Genomic DNA, 21,040 nt, shown 5'->3' with positions numbered 1-21,040 from the left:
TTCTGGAAATTCGGAAGTAGTTTTAGATACATTTTTATTATGTAGGGCTTTTTTTTATTATTTTACTGAAATACATAACGTTAAGCACCACAATCAATTACCTAACCCCTGGATTATTCATGTGACTTTCAATTCCAATTATTTCATACTGTTGCACATTTTCAATATGCCACAGATTATCACGTTTATGTTTCAGAGTTAATATCTCATTGAGATGAGTGGGACAGTTCACCTCTCAGTGCTACTGTTTCTGGTTGTCCGCAAATTTAGGAAGACAACTCTGCATCAATTTGTACCCAAGATTTACTCTGCAATCGTACGGGCCAGAAACATATTTTAAAAAATAACAGCTTAAATTCTTGAGCCCAATTCTGTGGCAAGAAGTGATTTCCACAATCAAGGGATCCACAGGGCCCTGTTCACAAGCCTATATGGCAGCATCTGATTTTGGAAGGCATCTCACAAACATCAGTTTATTCAATATTTCAGTCAGGCCTCATATTATATACAAGAAAAAAAAATACATGAAACGTCGCTAAGAAAAATAAGAGAATTCATGGTTATATGCAGTAACTGCCAGCAAATAATGCACTCTGATTAAGATATACACAGTGTATTTTCACATCTACTTCTGAAAAGGTATAATACTCTTTGGTTTTGAAAGCTGAGCAGAACAGAAATGTTAATGTCAGTTTCAATACAGAAAGGGAAGGATTTACCAATGAAAGGGTCTTTGCTTTTTTCAGACGTTGTATCACAACTTTGTTAAATCCTTTCTGGGCGGCACGAGAAAGCTTCCTCACTTCCCAATTATTCTGGGATTCATCTGATCAACAAGAAGCAGCTTATTAATGCCCACATACTGTACTCACCCACCCTCAAATCCTACTGAATTTATTCTGTTAAAAGTGATTTTGCAAAAATTAAGTTTCCTTTTCAGATATCAGACATGGAAAAACTCTTCATGTTACGGAAACAACTTAAGCTGACTCAAAGGAAACTTAACACCAGAAAGGAGACAATGGGACTGTTGTCATCAAGCACTGAGAGCGTGGGTGAGCTGAAGACAGGATTTGCTTGAACTTGTGAGGTGCAGAGAGAAGGGCAATAGCCATTTTCTGTAACAGAAATCCCCACCCTCACCAAGCAATTTACAGGGTGGCACAAGATTGGCCATGAAGAGGCCCTGCTAATTTTTCAGAAATTATTATTGCACCACAGCTAATTGGGGTGTCAGTAGAGGTAAAATATCACCATCCAATATGGGCCTTTTACTTGGGCTACGAGCACTGAAAAAGCCAATTATTACAGCTGGAACTGAAGACCAGATAACTGGGGTTACGACCCACTCACGTGTGCACAGAACTCCCATTAACATCACAACTTACCACAATATACTAGGGATAATACAGTAGTTATTGTCCTGTTAGCTACTGCTGAAAACAATCTGAAGGATGGCACATATAAATTGATACCATTTTCTATTGTTGGGATTCTACTTGCAGCAGTCACTAATATCTCTCACTTAAAAAAAACAAAAAACAAAAACAAAAAAAAAAGCACAATTCTTGGTTGTAGACGACTCTCTTAATATTCCACATGCAAGAGTTTCTACAATAAGCTGCAAGTATCCTACATCTGCACTCTCAGGCTCTACTGAATTAGTTATACTTGAATATATTAAAGCTTGCAAATGTCCCCACCTCTTTATTTCTACACTATCAATGTTTTCTACTACATACCTGCCGATCCAGTGGTTTTCAAATAGCCATCAAAGAGAGGCAGGACATCCTTGTAGTAAGGCTGCATTATATGTTTGGGAATGTGAGCTGACCAGTCTTCCAGGGCATCCAGCCCCTCATCAGCCATTGGGGTATAGCTGAGGCCCAGCTTAAATGCATTCTACATATTAAACCAACAAAGCTATTAAATATTTTGGGAAATACTAAGATTTAAAGAAAAGATAGCTTTATGAGTAAATTATAACACAATAAATTATAATTTCCTTTTATATCTTTAGTTCCCTAACAGCTGACATGCTACTGTACCAAACATTTATTTTACTACATTACAACATTGGAACGCCTTTGCATGATCAGGACCTTCAAGTGGAGCTGCAAACATCACATTGTAGCCATACAAATTTACCAGCTCTCACAAAAAGTCGGATCATTGACCCTTTTATCAATGGTTATGTTAGTGCAAAAGTGAAAGATTTCTTACCTATCCATACAAAAAAAACCAAAAAAAACAAAAAAAAAAAAAAAAACACCATATACAATTACAAAATTTTGCAAGAGTGATTTTAAAAACAAAAGCCAACCAAGAATGTTAACTGTACATCAGACTGACCCACCTGCAATGCAGGAATGTATGCTTTGATATCAAGCATGATGATGTCATGTGGTAAGGAGAGTACAAAGGTCAGACATGATGCTAACAACTCGTCTTTGTACTGTTTCATTTTTGCTGTTACCTAAAATTCAGAAATGTAACAAACAATAATAATTGAGCAGATCACTTGTTTAGTTGGTAAAACAAAACTTTAAAGGATCTTGAAAGTGTTGGCTGTATCACTATATGTTGCTATATAATTCATAGAACACAGGAATCTTGTTTACTGATTAGAACATAAAGGGTAGGATAACAGAAATTAATAGCAGCTCAGAAAATATCTTGAGAGTAAAAGTTGTACTTAAGAGTTGGTATTTTAGGTACTGTAGAATCAACCAAAACCTTTAAACCCCACTGGAAGAGAGGGTTTTGTGAGGTTTCGTGGTTTTGGTATGATTTCAGTTCAAAGAGTAAATTAAGAAACTAGTTCTAATGAGGGGCTGTACTGACATCACACGTTCAAGTGTTTTTCTTTTTAAATACTTCACTCTTATCCCATACTATAAAAAAGTCATATCAATACTATGACTGCATATCATATCAACAGTAATAGGATGATTTGTCTGCTGCTTAACTTAAACTGATTGTAGTCAGGAGATAAGTTCAAGGACAGTGCTTGCTCTTAATATTGTTAAACTTGTCTCCTAAACCAAACTCTAGGACCAAAGATTATATTTTAACTATGGAATTTGCTTCCTCCGTTGGTCCGACAAAGCCTAACTTACTGTATACATAAACATACTACAAAGCCTATGTATTCACATAGTTTTCTCCCAGGTGGTGGACTGAGTCTCAATTTTTGAACACCAGAGTATGTTTTAACTGACATTATGTCAACTTACATTTGTTTTGTAATAAGCATTTTTAAATATAGTTTGTGACAGGTCCATTCTATAAACTCAAACAATAAATCCAGATATAGGATTTGAATGCCACACAGAGAATAACTCATTATCATGCAATATATAATGCACAACTGAGAAGTAACTGTACAGCTGTAGATCAGGAACTGCACAATATCCTTGTACTTTGATTTGTTGAGATAATTCCACTGCAGTATGGCAGAATTTGCCATTCATGTTTAGAAAGAGAAATGACAATTGTTCCCCTTGAATTAATTATTTCCATTTAACAATGGAAGATGTGCGTTGATATTTATTTTATACTAAGCAGCATTTCCTTCCCTGAAGTTCATTCTTGGCACTAATAATTTACTATGGGGAATGGACTAAAAGGCATGATAATAGCTATATTTGTTTAATAAATCAACTTTACATTTTTTAAGTTGAGTAAGGGATGTAAATGTCTTTCTCCCAAGTCAGAATCACTTCTAGTCATTTTGGAACTTTACTTAAAGAAAGAAACCATATTGTACAATTTTATACTGCACTATTGGGTTATCTGACACAATTACTTCAACTTACTGGAATGACCTTGTTCAGTCTGAAACATACCAGCCCAGGAGCAGGTGTTGATCCTACCTGAGACTCTAAAGGTGTTTTTGGTGACTTACTCAGGCAGGTGGTTTATTTCTCCACTCAAATATAAGAAATTTAGGGTGTCGACTAAGCAGCCAAGTCAGGAGAAGGCTTGAACTGAATTTGATCTTATTGTTTGTTTCTACGTTAATGAAACCAAACCTCAGAAAGGCAGCAAGTTTGGACTACAGAGTATTTGGACTGTGCTTGCAAGCAGGCAGGGAAAGACATCTGCTCATAGTCATATTTATTTAAAGTAAGTATCTCTTATAACCCAAAATGCTGGGATAATGCTGTGTTATGATGGAGACAAAAGTCAAAAAGATACTACTGTTAAAAATGCTATACTGGAAATATTACTATATCAATATAAACAGTGTTAACAGCCTAACAAGGAAAATGGTTTACCTCTTTTCCAAATTTTGCAAATAGTGCAAAGCAAGAGCTCTTCTCAGGATCATCAGGGCATTTTTGGTAACTCTTTGGACTTACACCCTGCCAAACAGAAACTATCATCAGTGCTATGAATAATAAATAAAAAAAATAAATATAAAAATACACAAAAGGTACGTGTTCTGACAGACATCAAGACTTGTTGCACAAGTTAGGCTCAAAACAAAAAGCTGCAGGACAAGAATACGTTATTGCCGGAATACTAAACAGATCTGCTAAAGTGAAAGCTTAAAATGTACGTTCATTCTCTTTTCTCAGCAAAAGTCACCATTACATACTACCAAAAAGGACTGAAAACAAAGTCATCCTCCCTGCTTTGATGTACAGAGGCTACTAAATATATGCAAATACTAGCCAAAGTGATCAATATGCATATGGATGTAGGAGTTTAAGCAATAGCATCACTTCCTCTCCCCGCCCATCGCCCCTGGCCAAAGAAAACACAAGCAAGATTCTCTCCATGAATAGTGTGCATATATGGCTCTGCAGATTTATAAAGGTGTGGCTAGAAAGGGAGTGGGATAGGAAAAGGCAGCAGCTCACCATAGCATAATCCCCTCACGCTAACCTGCATAAACGTCTACACAATTTCTGTGGAAATCCATGGCAGCCTTCTTAGTTTGAACTTTTGTGAAAAACTGGTCCTTCCCTTCTACAGCTCTTGGAGAGGCAGGCACAGCCAGGCTCTTTGTATGAACCATGCTCCCATTTTTGGTGAGAGAAGACGTGCAGTGCAGAAGGACAGCTTCTCTATGTAGGTGGTTCAAGATCTGTGATTTTCCCTCCCTCACAGCTCTAAGGATATACATTGAATTGAAGGACCTCCTTTGCCCACAAGCTTCCTTGCACATGAATCTCCCTCCCACAACAGGATACAAACTCAGAGAATGAAAGAGAAACTTATTTACTTGGTAATTCTGCTTCTCTGAATTTATTGGATCATTTTCCTAGCTTGTATAAATCAGCCTCCTTCCTTGAAGCCAATTTACATCAGCTGAGAATCTGGCCAGTCACCTTAAACGTCAAACACCCTTAAGTGCTAGGTGAGTTCTATTAATCTCACACTAGGAAGCGAAGATCCAGCAGAAAGGAATCCCGTATGGATGATATATTTTAAAAAGCTGAGTTTTCAGGCTAATTTCAGCTTTCCAATAGTTTTTTTTTGCAAAAAGGCGTAATTTGCACCGAAAAATTTTAAATAAAATAAGGAACAATAACTAATAAATATTTTCAGTTGTGCACAAGTATACCTCAACTTACATAGTCATTAAAATACAACATGAAATGCCCCAAGTGAGAGTACTCACCTCAAAATATTTTATTTTCTTGGCAATTTTCATTGCAACAGAGAGCAATTTGTAGAATCCACTAATAAGAGGTAACCGTGTTGACTGTATAATAAGCTCATAACCAAAGGAATACATCCATGGTTCAAAAAATTCAACATGCTTTTCTGGCAGAATCTCTCTGTAAAATAAATGCACAGGGAACATTCAAACAAAATAAACTGAAATGAGTTTTTCTTACATCAGCTTGAAAGTGAAAAACATGAGAACTGCCATAATGCAACAGACCAACTATCAATCTTGAAAATAAATCAGTTACAGGATACTAAAGAGGAAAGAGTAAAAGTCCCAGACTGCCCCTAATTACACAACATTAAAAAGGGCACAAAGAGAATTTCTTCCTGACCCCATCCAGTGATCACCCTTATAAAGAATATACTACAATATTTCTACAATAATGATCCTAAACACTTACAGGTTACAATAACGCTATTGTAGAGTTTGGGGACTTCACAGTAAAATAGTGTAGTATATTTTAAAGGAGATCTTATGACCTAAAGCATGAGAACTGAAAGTCCTCAATTATTATATTCTACAATAACTAGTGTAATTATAGATGCTATTTTTAACACATGCTGCAGATATTTTAGGCAAGCATGTCTGAGAATAAAATGAAGGTGAATGACTAACTTATCAAGCATTTTATAAGAGTACTAGAATAGTGACAAAAACCTCTAATATTGAACTGTAAGTTTCTGATGTTTAAGAATCGGAAGCTAAACACTTAGAATATATGGATGACTAAGCACTAAAGTGCAGTAGTCACACAGTTAATTCCTCACTCAATTTTAAGGGCATCATGTATCCTGGAGTTTGCTGCAAATCTTCTATACAGTTTCAGTGTACTAATATTTTCACCCACAACCTAAATATTCAAAATGTGCTTACTAGCTTCCAACTAGTGTTCTGGACATTGTGCATTTTAAACAGACTTCAAATATGGCTAGAAACCAGGAAATGATCACACTCAATACTAATAATTCACATTTCTGTAACATCTTACTATCCCAGCACCTACTCCATAATTCCCAAATTATAGAACATGCAGTACCTGCAGAATTCTACTAGGTTAACGAATGCTATAAAATCTTTAGGCTTAGTTGGCTGAAGGTTTGAAGCTGGATCAGAAGTAGGAACAACCAAAGCACTGCCAGCTTCATTTTCATCCTGGGAAGGGGGGGGAGGGAAGAGAAAAAAAAATATTTAGGTGCTTCAACAGAGAGGCCACTACAGATTGGGACAACACTTACCCACTGTTACCAGTCAGCCACAGGGCAGGAAAAAGAGTATGCCCACTAGTTTGCTATACGTTAATCTGTCTTTTTAAAAACAGACATACATAATTCATTGGACTTGTAATAACTGAAAATACTCACTAACTAAGAAAAACAAAAATAATGAGATCACAGGATGCCAAGGAGGGAATTTTGTCTGTCTTGAAGACAACCATCATGGCAGTTTGGAAATAGCTTCCAAAAATAAAATTTAATACATTTTGACTATTATGAATTTTAACTCAAGGAGACTTCATGGGCTACACTGTATGAAAAGAAAGGCAAAAGACTGATTTGGGGGTTTCATCACAATAATTATTGCAAAATATCAGGCCTCACCTGTTCACTAACATTCAGTTTCTGAACTGTCAAGTCCAACTTCTCAATAATCTTCAATATCGATTTTATAAGTTCATCATACAACAAACGGTTCAGAGAAAGCAGCGGTGAATTTGCAATCAGAAAGGTTTCATCTGCCAAAACGGACTCCTTTGTGGGAGAAAAAGGGATAAACTTCAAAACAATTGTAAGAGTTCTTCTGAAATTTATATTCTCCTTTATTTTTAAACTTGTAAAGTTTTGGGGAATTGTGGTGCAGTGGGTTAGTACAGAAGCCTTTCACCCCAGGAACCCAAATTCATCTTTGTTAATTTAATATGACCGTCGCACCCTCAGCCCACATTCAGAGTCCATATCATTAAATCACTATACTGCAGCATGATTGGCTGCCTGCCTGGAAGAAATCTAGGGTTGGCATAGCAGGGATAAGAACAGGACAGGATTAGGATTCTTTGGCAGAACCAAGCAAGGCAGCCTGCACAATATATGGCTGTACGAAGCCAGGTGTTAGCCAGCGATGTTAGTTACTTGCTTTCAAGAGCAATAAACTTTACTCAAACAATAATCTTGGGTTAATTGAATAAATGTAACAAAAAAAATCAAGGAGTTCAACTTTTTCTTGTTGGGTCTCAGTGTTAAGTGGGTTTTTACCTTCATTGTGTCACAGTTCAACAGGCTTCTAAAAAGATCCAGATAGTCCTTATACGTAGGTACTTTCCATTTCCCAGTTCTGACCTCTCCAGCTGCTGTGGACTCTTCCAATTTAGAAACTTCTTTGCCAAAAATCTCCTACAGGGCAGTGCAATAGATCAATATGTTAATATTTTTAAATAACTGTACAATACATTGCATGTGAAACTACCAACAATAGACTCGGCTGCATATTTCCCTTAGAAAGAGAAATCGTCTCAATAGAGGCCAACATAAGTAACTGGAAGTCACTTTTAGATCAGAAGACTGAAACAGACAACTTCCTGGGTTTTACCATGCTGGAGATATCAGAGTACAACTAGCACTTTATAAAATTCTCCAGTGTATGTGCTGGACCTCCATTTCATTTTTTCTTCAGGTAATCTGTTAGTTTAGAGAGATTCTGATTCAATGCAGTGTAAGAGATTAACTGTTACATTTTAAAATTCCTTCACAAGGCAAGTGTTCTATCACAGCATGGCTGGCCCACCTCTTAGAGGAAATGGAGCCTCAGCCTCACCTATGAGAAGATCGGCTCACCTCCCCAGATGGGTGACAAAGAGTGAGATCATGAAATCAGTGATAGGATAAAGAGAAAGAAGGAAAGTACAGACTCCTGGGATAGTCCCTGGGGAAGGGAGCTCAAGTGGGAACATAACACTCCAGCTAGGCCCAGACTAGAAGTGCCAGGCATGACAGAAGCCTGGGAAGCTGCAGCTGGCCTGAGAGAGCAGCTGTAGGAGAGTGCTGCAGTCAGTAAAAAAGGCTCTATTTCAGGGGTAGGCAACCTATGGCACGCATGCCGAAGGCGGCACACGAGCTGATTTTCAGTGGCACTCACACTGCCTGGGTCCTGGCCACCGGTCCGGGGGGCTCTGCATTTTAATTTAATTTTAAATGAAGCTTCTTACACATTTTAAAAACCTTATTTACTTTACATACAACAATAGTTTAGCTATATATTGTAGACTTATAGAAAGAGACCTTCTAAAAACATTAAAATGTATTACTGGCACGCAAAACCTTAAATTAGAGTGAATAAATGAAGCCTCGGCACACCACTTCTGAAAGGTTTCCAACCCCTGCTCTATTTGATTACAACCCAGCTCTGGCATCTCCTGACACAGGGAGAGAGGAGAGTATTAGAACTCTGAAGGGAAGACAGACTCTAGGGAGGAGGGCCTGTGCCCAGCTTGGGACTGGGGAAAAGACTCTGGCCTTGTCTACACAAACACTAAGTTCGCCAGAAGTTTGGGTGTAAATCTACCTTACATTAGCCTTCCACTGACTACCTCTCCGTGTAGACCCTACTGCCACACACGAAAAGTGCCCTAGAGCACTTTCATCTACACCCCATTTTGAAACAGGAGCAGACAGTTAGTACACAGCAGGTGAGTACACAACAGCTTGGCACCAACTAAACGTTCGTATAGACCAGCTCTCTGTGGTTTGAGTTTGGTTTTGCAACATACTGTGCAGGTTTTAATAAATTGGACTCCAGAAAGGGAATGTATCGAATATTTGGATTGCGTGGACTTTAATGGTGATGTAGCAGAAGGGGAAACTGAGGCAGGGCGCTATAGAGTCATCCAAGTCACAAAGGAGTGCCTGAAAAGTGGCTGGCCCTGTTACATGCTCACTTAGATTTATCCTTTGGAGTTTCTAGGATGTTTAACATGGACTGAAGTTTCACTGATTGGTCATCTGAAACTAGATTGTAACTAATCTAAGCAACAAAGAGTTTAAGAGTTGCAGGGCACCCTTTCTTGCTATCTTTTGAAGTGCTATCATATGGAAGAAAAAAACAAACAAACAGTTACTCACCTTCTCGTAACTGTTGTTCTTCGAGATGTGTTGTCCATGTCCATTCCAATCAGGTGTGTGTGTGCGCATGTGCATGGTAGCCCGAAAATTTTTCCCATAGCAGCCTCCCATTGGGTCAGCCTGGGTGCCCTCTGGAGTCACGCCTTCATGACGCTTAATACAGAGTCCTGCCGACCTACCACCCTCTAAGTTCCTTCTTGACAGCTACCCTGACAAAGGGGTAGGAGGGTGGGTATTGGAATGGACATGTACAACACATCTCAAAGAACAAGTTATGAGAAGATGAGTAACCGTTTTTTCTTCTTCGAGAGCTTGTTCATGTCCATTCCAATCAGGTGACTCACAAGGCCAAGTTCAGGAGGTGGGGTCAGAGTCATGCACTGATTGGAGCACGGCTCTTTCAAAGGCCGCATCATCTCTGGCGTGCTGGGTGATCACATAATGCGTGGTGAAAGTATGTATGGCGGACCATGTCGCTGCTTTGCAGATTTCCTGGGTGAGAACCTGCACCAGGAATGCCGTTGAAGAGGCCAGAGCCCTTCGCCAGGTTGTAGCACTCACGGATGCAGGACGTGATCCATGACTATATTCGCTGAGAGGAGACAGGAAGACCTTTCACCCTGTCCGCCACTGCCACATATAACTGGACCGACTTTCAGAATGACTTCGTTCCCCCAATGTAGAAGGTTAGCGCTCTGCGGATATCCAATGAGTGAAGCCTTTGCTCCCTGCCGCTCAAGTGAGGCTTAGGATGGAATACGGGGAGGAAGATGTCCTGGTTGATGTGAAACTGGGAGACAACCTTTGGGAGGAAAGCCGGGTGGGGTCTGAGCTGAACTTTGTCCTTACAGAACACAGTGTAAGGGGGCTCTGATGTCAGGGGTCTTGAGCGCAGACACCCTTCTGGCTGAGGTTATCGCTACCAGAAACGCTACTTTATATGAGAGAGAGAGCAAGGAGCATGTCATTAAAGGTTCAAAGGGTGGACCGGTGAGTCTGGAAAGGACCAAACTGAGGTCTCAAGCTGGGACCAGCTGACGGACCTGCGGGTATAGTACGTCGGAACCTTAAAGGAAGCTACTAACCATAGGGTTAGCAAAGACCAAGCAGCGCTCTGCTTCTGGGTGAAAGGCAGAGATGGCGGCCAAATGAACCCTTACTGAAGACATGGACAGCCCCTGCTGCTTGAGATGGAGGAGATAGTCCAATGTAAGTAGCACGGAGGCAAGTGTCGGGGACGAATGGTGCTGCGCCGACCAGACTGAAAATCTCTTCCACTTCGCAAGGTAGGTAGCCCTGGTGGAAGGCTTCCTACTGCCAAGGAGGACTTGTCTAACTGGGTTTGAGCAAGAAAGCTCTATCGGGTTCAGCCATGGAGCTTCCACGCCATGAGGTGCATTGACTTGACGTTCAGGTGTTGAAGACGGCCGTGATCCTGATTTAGTAAATCCGGGAAGAGCAGCAAGATGACTGAAGCTTCCACGGACATTTCCAGGAGTGATGTGTACCAGTGCTGGCAAGGCCAGGCTGGAGCGATCAATATCACTAAAGTTTGTTCCCTCCGAATCTTGAGGAGTACCTTGTGAACGAGCGGAATGGGCGGAAACGCATATAGGAGATTTCCTTCTCCAATGCGGAGGCTCACATCTGTGATGGAACCCGGACTGTAATTCAGGAAGGAGAAAAACTGCTGGCACTTCCTGTTGCATCGTGTGGCGAACAGGTCTATCTGGGGAAAGCCCCACTGATGGAAGATGGAGTTCCCCACGTCCGGGTGAACAGACCACTCATGGCCGCGGAACGACCTGCTGAGATAGTTCGCCAACTCATTCTGTACTCTGGAGAGATACGATGCATACAGATGTATCAAGTGCTCGTTACAGAAATCCCACAACATGAGGGCTTCCTGGCACAGGGGAGAAGAATGTGCACCCCCGTTTGTTGATATAGAACATCGCCGTGGTGTTGTCTGTCATAACTGATACACATCTCCCTATCAAGTAGGCTTGGAAAGTCTGGCATGCCAGGCACACCGCTCCCAGCTCTCTGACATGGGTGTGGAAAGCGAGTTCCGCCTGAGACCAGAGGCCTTGTGTTCTGAGTTCTTCCAAATGTGCTCCCCAGCCCAAGGCTGACACATCCATCACTAGCAAGAGGGACAGCTGAGGGCTGGTGAAGGGGACCCCTGCACATACTATCTGTGGGCGAGTCAAGTACCGGACAAGGCAGGGTTACGATCCTGTCCAAGCTGTCCCGGATTGGCCGACACACCAACGCTAGCCACAATTGAAGAAGTTGTAGTCTGAATCTGGCATGCTGTACTACATAGGTACAAGCCACCATGTGTCCCAGGAATTTCAGGCAATTCCTGCTGTGGTGGTGGGGAACTGCCTGAGACCTCGTATGATGTCGCCGAGGGACCGAAACCTTGCTTCCAGGAGGTATGCCTGGCTTGTATCGAGTCCAATACTGCCCCTATAAACTCTACCCTCTGAACCGGGGACAGCGCTGGTTTTCCCTCGTTCAGAAGAAGGCCCAGTTCATCGAACGTCGCTCTTACGAAGTTGACTTGTGCCTCCACTTGAGACCTGGAGCAGGCCTTGATGAGCCAGTCGTCGAGGTATGGGAACACCTGTACATACTGTCTGCGCAGGAACGCAGCCACAACTGCCATGCATGTCACAAAAACATGAGGCGGTGCTGAAAGGCCGAATGGGAGGACTGTGAACTGGTAGTGGGTTCTGTTCACCACAAACCTGAGGTATTTTCTGTGGGACAGAGTTATTGCTATGTGAAAGTATGCGTCCCTCAAGTTGAGGGCGGCATACCAGTCTCCTGGATCCAATAAACGGATGACAGAGGCCAAAGAGACCATGCGGAACTTGAGCTTCTTCATAAATTTGTTGAGTTCTCACAGGTCTAGTATGGGCCTGAGCCCGCCCTTGGCTTTCGGTATTAGGAAATACCGAGAACAGAAACCCTTGCTCTTCTGCTCCTGAGGAACCTCTTCCACTGCCCCTAGCGAAAGGAGTGAGTGCACCTCCCCGTATAAGGAGTTGCTTGTGAGAGGGGTCCTGAAGAAGGATGGGTAAGGGGGGGGTGGAAGGGAGGAGGGCACGGAATTGGATGGAATATCCCCTCTCTACCACGTGGAGCACCCAGCAGTCGGAAGTGATACGGGACCATGCACAGTAGAAAGGGGACAGTCGGGAGGAAAAAGATAAGGCGGGATAGATCCAGTTTTTGTTCTGGTGCGCCGTACTTGACCGCACCTTCAAAAGACCGGTTTGGGGCCGTAAGTTAGTTTGGGTTGGCCCAGAGCCCTAGCCTGAGGATGGATGAGGACTTTTTCTGCTGTTCCTATTCCTCCTCCAGGAACTGTCTTGTCAGTTCTATTGGTAGAACCACAGAGGAGGTTGAGGCCTGAAATGCTTCTGCTGGGTGGCGGGAGTGTGTAGGCCCAAGGATTTGAGGGTGGCTCAAGTCTTTTAGGCTGTGTAGCCTTTTATCTGTCTTCTCCAAAAACAGAGTCACACCCTCAAAGGGGAGGTCCTGTATGGTCTGCTAGACCTCGTATGGGAGACCAGAGACTTGGAGCCCCTTCTCATGGTCACCCCTATAGCCATGACTCTCGTGGCTGCATCAGCACTGTCCAGTGGAGGCTGGAAGGAAACTCGGGAGATTAGCTTGCCCTCCTCAAACAAGGCCAAAAACTCGGCACAGGAGTCTAGGGGGAGCAGCTCTGCAAATTTTTTCATTGCCGTAGAGGTATTAAAAGAGTACCGGCTGACAATGGCCTGTTGGTTGGAAACACGGAGCTGCAATCCACCCATGGAATAGACCGTCCTCCCAAAAAGGTCGAGTTTTTTAGCCTCCCTGTTTTTGGGGGAGGCGTCTTGATTAACAGTGCTGATTAGCAGCATCCACAACAAGAGAATCAGGTTGCGGGTGGGAATAAAGATGTTTATAACCCATAGAGGGCACAAAATATTGCCATTCATTGTGCTTGGCAGTGGGTGGCAATGAGGCTGGGTTCTGTCACAGGTGTCCATAATAGTTTTTATGAGCAGTAGGGCAATACAGGAAGGTCCAGAGGGCGCAAGGATATTCACCATGGGATCAGAGTCCTCTACTACCTCCTCGCCTTGATGCCCAGACCCTGGGCAACCTGGCGCAGCAACTTCTGCAACACCCGATTGTCTTCAAGCACAGGGGCTATGGCGGTGCCAGCCAGCGCCTCATGTCCTAGGGGGTGAGAACTATATACAAAAACAGAGATGAAGACACTTGCTAAATCAAGGCGATGGGATGTTCCAGCTAACCATCACTGGCGGTAAGAAGGAACTGAGAGGGTGGCGGGTCAGCAGGGCTCTCTATTGAGCGCCATGAAGACGCAACTCCAGGGGGCGCCCAGGCCGACCCAACAGAGACTGCTATGGGAAAACTCCTCCAGCTATCGTGCACACGCACAAACCTGATTGGAATGGACATAAACAGTTTACAGGGCTTTTCATTCATTAAGTAGTATGCAAAACTATCATATAAGATCGTTTGTTTGTTTTTAAAGCTACCAGTTTCTTTGCATCTTTTTTGTAACAAGCATCGTAGATGGCCAAAGAACAATCACCTGATTCCCAAAAGGTTATTCCTACTTTACAGATCTGATAACTATATACAGTAGTCTCTGCCTTTTGCATTGTTTAAATCAAAAACACTTCCAGTGAAGAGTCTCAATAATTAACTTACCCTTGAGAAGGTAATCGGCTTGGAGCAGACTCTGACTAACCCCTGATGCACTGAAAGAAAAAAATTATCTGAACAGATTTCAAAGGCACATCATCCAAATGATTCACTAAAAGAAAGCTGTGCATAACTTATTTCTGGCATTCTGATAGAATTTGGGTTTTAAAAATAGAGGGGAGAGGAAGTTTATCAATTGGCAAGCACAGCCAGAAGTGGACTCTAATTTCAGGATCTCCCACAGGAAAAAAATTTTGTACTGCCTCCACATCACATTTTGTCAGCACTGCCTCACCCCTTCTCCAGATCTGATGCTGGTTGTACTCAGAATTGAGTACTTGATCTAATGCCCATTGCAATAAATGAGAAAACTCCCAATAGACTTCACTAAGCATGGAGTCAGGACTTGTGTTAGAGTATGATACTGTGGGTACACAATACATCACGGGATCACAGTTACTAAACAGAAAATTAACAAACCCCAATGTAATAAGAAAAAAGACGTGCAATTAATATAAAGTTAGGGGGTGCTGGGAAATCTTGGAAACTTTTTAAGCATTGTGAGACACTGTTCTGTTCACAGGATTGTATCTCAACAACATCACAAATTTAGAACTTTATTTTATACCATTAATATGTTCCATAAAGCAAAGAGCTCATCATCATGTATTTCTGGTACAGTCTACAAGAGTGCTCCCAGACCTAAAACAGGTGTACACTTTTTTTTTTTTTATTTAATATAAAGTTTAAGAATTTTGCAAATGGGAAACAGGGACTTTTTATTTTTGTTGGTAGAGTCCCCCTCAACCCAATGCATCTGACCAAGAGCAGTAACAGCTACCTCTGTATTTTTAAGGGACTATTGTTTCATTTAACCTTTTGTGTACATCATCGTCAAGTTCTCATACAAGGTTGCTACTCATTTGTAGAGTGAGCTGGTAGAGGATGTTCAAGTGTAATGTAATCAGCACCCCAAACCCTCTCCTGGCCTGGAGAGTGGGAGTCCTCAGGTTGCTCCCAAAATGGCCATTATCATTGAGACTATCTCAGATAAATACTCCACAAACGTATCGTACAACTGGTTTATCATTGTAGATGGAAAAATCAGGAGTCAGTAACACACTCACCCACCGTGCTGATGAAACTCCAGAGAACTGGTCCCTTTCCGGCCAGGGCTAGGAAAACCTTTACTATGGATTTGCAACAGGCCGACTGCATTTTTACACTGTACTGTGGAAAACTATCTATCTGCACCACAATTAGACGTTCAAGAACTGGAGTGTACACTTCAGGAATCTAGACAAAATAAGAGCAGAGGGGAAAAAAGTGTCCCGTAAAAGCAGTGATTATAACTTCACTAACACTCAGGAAATTATGCAAATCTTCCCAAATAAGAGGCAATTCCCAACAAAAGGTAAAAGGAGAGAAACGTTACAAAATTATCTACTATCTTTTATCTACTGGTAAAAGAAAGACTTAGCGAGCCACTCTATGTGGACAGAGTTTAAAACATCAAGACAGACAGACAGGAGTTAGTGAAAGCTTCCTGGGGCCACATTATGTCCCAGGGAACAGAAAGGCAGTTTCTGAGTGAAGTGTTAGCAGAAACAATCATACTAATTTCTTATTATTATGAGAGCTTCATTCACACAAAAGCAACCACAAACCAGAAGCCTAATCAGTTTTTATGCATCTGAAACCAGGGCATTCAAGTACAGCTCATCTTACTCCCAACCTATGGCCAATGATCAGGAAGCTCTCATTCAAAACACACATTCCAGAAACACAATGGAGTCCATGTACACTCACTCACCCTTCTCAGTGTGGCACTTTAATTATCAGACTTATCAATCTGGGAGCAGATAAAGACAGTAGGCTGATACAAACACAGCTGATACAAAGCTGTGCTGTACTAGTAGAGAAACATTTCTCTTTCCATTGTTGTGTGAAAGATGGATTGAAACATGAAAGTGATTGGGTATATAGGGAAAAAGGTGAAATTGACTGTATATAAAGTGCTGTTTTGTGCACAAAAACAAACTGAAAAAAAAACCCAGAGAAAATAACCTTAGTTAAACAATAAAGGTTATTTATTGTTTTACCTAGTCTGTGTGTTTACCTTAGTTTTAAAAGAAATGTAGAAGTGTGGCTATTAGGTTGATAATGTCCCTTTACAACAAACATCACCATAGCTGCCATTTCTACACAAGTGAACTAATCCAGAGACTTTTTTTTTTAAAGTCATTCCTGATTACTGGGCTTGTCCTATAATGCACCAATTGCCATAGTATCTATTGTAGTTCAATGCATCCTTATGCTCTAAAGGTACAAAATAACTAACTGATGTTTTAAATATTCCACTTACTGTATCTATGTGGAATATAACACTTGCAATGGACTGAAGGAAACTGGGTAGCTGATACACATGTTCATCTGCTGTCTCCGCCTCAGTGAGAAACATTTGCTTACAGCGCTGAAGGAGCTCAACGTACATGAAGTCAACATCCTTAGAATTTATAGCTTTACAAGGCTTTAATGAGAGAAAGTAAAGTACTTCAATAATTAGTATTAACAAACAAGAATGCTGCAATACTAAAAAAAACAAAAAAAAACAAAAAACAAACAGCTGGGTTCAGATAAAAACTATTTTTTGAAACTTTACAGGAACCTGATAATACATTTGAATAATTTTTCTCATGTTGTTCAACAGTTAAGTGCTAGTAAACAAAGTGTTCTTGCTTTATAATTTATTGCAACTGTATTAATAATCTGATCTTGAGCTTTCAGTTACAATACTTTTCCAACCCAACCTGAGGAGCTAAGAATTTCAGTGGCTCTTAGTTCCACCGGGGAAGATGGTAGCAACATGTTACTCATAGCAACCCCACTGGCCAATCAGGAGAAGCACTGTTGAGACTCCAGAGTAAACCCTGTCCAGCACTCCCAGTTAAGAGAGAGGAAGGAAAAAGGAGAATTATATAGCGGCAAAAAGGTTTTATTTTCAGCCCATAGATGCAACAACTCCAACTTTTAATAGTTGCCAATGCTATAGATTTCGTATCCAAGCAGAACAAGATAAGCCTAAATTGAATTAATGTGGCCAAAATTCTGACAGTGGAAAGGGTGTTTCTAATTTTTAAAGTCACGTATTAAGGAGAAAAACTATAATGCTCTAGAGCCCGATCCTGCAAGACTTCCAAGTGAATTCAGCGGGAGTTCACTGAGCCTTTCGTGATTACTTTAAGTCAAAATGCCGTCTGACTGTACTGTTGATTTCTTTTATAAAACTCAACTCAGAAACAACTGGGGTTGGGGGGAGGCATTCCCTGCATAACAGACTCTGCCAATCAAAACAAACATGTAAGATGAATGGCTTCCTAATTGTAACATAAAACCCATCCAATACACTGTTTTGTCAGAGTAAGCTTGCCATACCGCAGCAAAAAGCCCATAACCACGAATAGCGATGGACAACTCCTTATTGCTCGAATCCATTTTTCTGATGATATCATAGAACTTCTCCATGAAGAACTGCAGCTTGCTCTTGTGCATTTCTGCATCTTTAGCCACCATTAGAGAAATCTGCAGATTTACACAAACAATCAATTATGGATTTCCAGAAACTAGAAAATAACCAAAGTGAAATTAAAGTAAAAGACAACCTTAAGAAAATCTATACCACCTTATCAGATAAGAGATCATTATTATTTATGTAGGACCATTGTGCATGAATATATATATGAACAGCCCCACACTCTACTAGTGTTTTGAGAAATCTAACTCCTTGATAAAGTCTTGGGGTTCTTATGTAAATTACCAATACCTGTCTAAGGAACGAATCTAGGGCTGAATGACCACCTTTCTTCAGCTCTGCATTTGTATGGCCACACCACTTGGACAGTACTTCAAAGAGCGAGATATAGTTGTCCAGAAGGAAGGTGCCAAACTGAGCAGCATGCATGCTGAACAAGTGTAAGCCAGCTGTAATTCAAAACCACAATTATCAGTAAAACTCAGATTTGTGTTCCAGTTTCTGACAACTGACCATGCTCTAGAACAGGGGTTTTCAAACTGGGGGTCAGGACCCCTCAGCGGGTCACGAGGTTATTACATGGGGGGTTGCAAGCTGTCAGCCTCCACCCCAAACCCCGCTTTGTCCAGCATTTATAAGGGTGTTAAATATATAATCAAGTGTTTTTAATGTCGGGGTGGGGTGTGTCGCACTCAGAGGCTTGGTATGTGAAAGGGATCACCAGTACAAAAGTCTGAGAACCCCTGCTCTAGAAGTTTACATTAGGCCAACAGGACGTCTCAGATATCTTCTGACTAAATTGTATTTCTGATTATTAAAACATCTATATTCACACATTTGTTTAACTCTACATATGAGCTCACAACTGAAAACAACCTTCCTGCTTTTATCCTAGTATAGATACAGCTATGGGAAGCAGCAGTCCCTTTCAGTGGTTTGTATTTTACTGTTAGTGGTAGGAGGGGCTCCAGATATTATGAATGAGAACTTTACTTCATCTAGGCCAGTGAGTCTCAGCCTTTTCCATGCCAGAGGTCCCTCTTCCATTTAGCTGGGATGTAGGCAAGAACAATGCCACCTCTGTGCTCTCCCACCAACCACCTCACATTTAGCAACATAGGAAATACAGGATGGTCACAAACCCCCAGTGAGGAGTCGCAGCCCTCAGATGGAGAACCCATGATCTAGTCAACCTACACCACCTTTACTAGAGGGTCACACACTTTTTTGCTTCCCAAAGGTTCTCTAGATCCCTCGATTCTCCCTCACAGTTGCCTGTATGCTATCTTCCATCCCCCTCTATTTCAGAGACTCTGCAACCTCCCCACCTCCTCCCTTCACTCCATACTAGTTTCACCCAATCTCCCCCAGGCCAGGGGCCCCATATTCCCCCCATACCTTGGTCCCCTGTTCTCTCCCTGCCCAGAATTCCTGTGTGCCCCCCATTCCTTTCTTTGCTCCCCATGCTCTTCCTTTTCCCCCATACCAGGATATCCCGTTCTTCCCCACGCCATCCATGCCAGGGGATGGGAGACTTCCCATTCTCCCCCATACACTGGGAATTCTGTGACATCCCTCAATTCCCCACTTCCTCCCTTTCTCCACCAGGGCAGGGGCTCTGCATAACCCACTTCCATACACCCCCATGCCAGGGGCTCTATCTGCTCCTCATTTCCCATTTTTTCCCCATGCTAGGGGCTCTGTGTGCCCCCCACTGTCCCAGTCTTTGCAGCATTTTAAACTGTATTGGGAGGATGGGCAGAGCGGAGCTGAGAATATTGTTATATGGAAGGCTTAGCTAACCCGTTGCTTGGACTCTATATGTTCCCCATTTTCCCCTTTCAGTTTTTCTGATTTTCACCAAAATCAATAGAGTTCTGCCCACAGATGCTGTGCCATACCTAGGGTACAATCCAGTCTAATGAGTAGCTGTGTCACCCCTGCCCTCTAACCTGGGGTATCCTTTACACTGCTTTGTTGCTGTAGCCTCCAGTCTGGACTGCTGACAAACAGCCTCCAGCATGCAACTCACTTACCAGCCTTGGTTATACTGCAGGGTGACCCCAACACACCCCCAGTCCTAGACTTCCCCCCAAAAATGTACGTTGTGTCTACACCTCACACACTATCATAATAATCTTTGTACAAAGTAGGTCTTGTGAGGTATCATCTGAAAACTCGATTTGCTGGTCAATAGTGTCCTGATAAAATGTGTTGCATTGTCTCTGTTAATGGTATTAACACGCATTCCAAACCACAGCAGAAGTTGGAAAACAGGTCTGAGTCAAACGAAGGAATGTGTGCTCTGCTTCATTTGCATTTAAGCAGTAAACAGAATCATCAAGCAGGAAGGGAAGACAAAGAAACCTCAGACAAGTGAGGAAAGGCAGCAGTGAACAGCTTTTCCTACACAGACTCTCTATCCCCTGAATCTCAGGTAAAAATGTTCTTCAAGAGGATGACGGATACTATAAAAATGAGGGACAGACAGCCCAAGGCACTCCTCTCTCTGTTCATCAATTCACTATACCAAAAGGAACAAAGGAAGCAGCCACTGAACTGGAGAAGAGGTCCTAGCCTACGAACTTTGGTCAATAAGACTGTTGAGAGTGTGCGGTGAGAGAAACCTTGCTTGAATCTGATACCGTTTGTTAAGTTAGGCATCTGTAGTGTTTTAATTTTATCTTCTTGTAACCATTTCTGATTTTTACACCTCATTTGTACCTCACTTTAAATCTCTCTGTAGTTAATGAACTTGTTTTATTGTTTAATCCAGTGGCTCTCAAACTTTTTTTTACTGGTGACCCCTTTCACATAGCAAGCCTCTGAGTGCAACCCCCCACCCCTTATAAATTAAAAAGGCTTTTTTATATATTTAACACCATTATAAATGCTGGAGGCAAAGCGGGATTTGGGGTGGAGGTTGACAGCTCACAACCCCCCATGTAATAACCTCACAACTCCCTGGCG

General features: G+C 41.8%; 1 protein-coding gene across 1 annotated transcript in view; it reads right to left on the bottom strand.

Moving 5' to 3' along the window:
* Positions 1-21,040, bottom strand: part of PRKDC (protein kinase, DNA-activated, catalytic subunit) — a 161,204-nt gene that overhangs the window by 127,602 nt on the left and 12,562 nt on the right. The window contains exons 10-22 of the mRNA XM_054017878.1: positions 18,362-18,519; positions 17,974-18,120; positions 16,904-17,068; positions 15,666-15,834; positions 14,545-14,594; positions 7,936-8,073; positions 7,285-7,434; positions 6,723-6,838; positions 5,633-5,792; positions 4,281-4,367; positions 2,357-2,476; positions 1,743-1,902; positions 720-826 (exon numbers count right to left, since the gene is read on the bottom strand). Coding sequence (XP_053873853.1) covers positions 720-826; positions 1,743-1,902; positions 2,357-2,476; positions 4,281-4,367; positions 5,633-5,792; positions 6,723-6,838; positions 7,285-7,434; positions 7,936-8,073; positions 14,545-14,594; positions 15,666-15,834; positions 16,904-17,068; positions 17,974-18,120; positions 18,362-18,519 — 1,727 coding nt within the window. The remainder of the gene's footprint in view (positions 1-719; positions 827-1,742; positions 1,903-2,356; positions 2,477-4,280; positions 4,368-5,632; positions 5,793-6,722; positions 6,839-7,284; positions 7,435-7,935; positions 8,074-14,544; positions 14,595-15,665; positions 15,835-16,903; positions 17,069-17,973; positions 18,121-18,361; positions 18,520-21,040) is intronic.

Source organism: Malaclemys terrapin, chromosome 2 (genome assembly GCF_027887155.1).
Source record: "Malaclemys terrapin pileata isolate rMalTer1 chromosome 2, rMalTer1.hap1, whole genome shotgun sequence".
Lineage (NCBI taxonomy): Eukaryota > Metazoa > Chordata > Testudines > Emydidae > Malaclemys > Malaclemys terrapin.
This window is presented reverse-complemented; position numbering and strand designations above follow the sequence as displayed.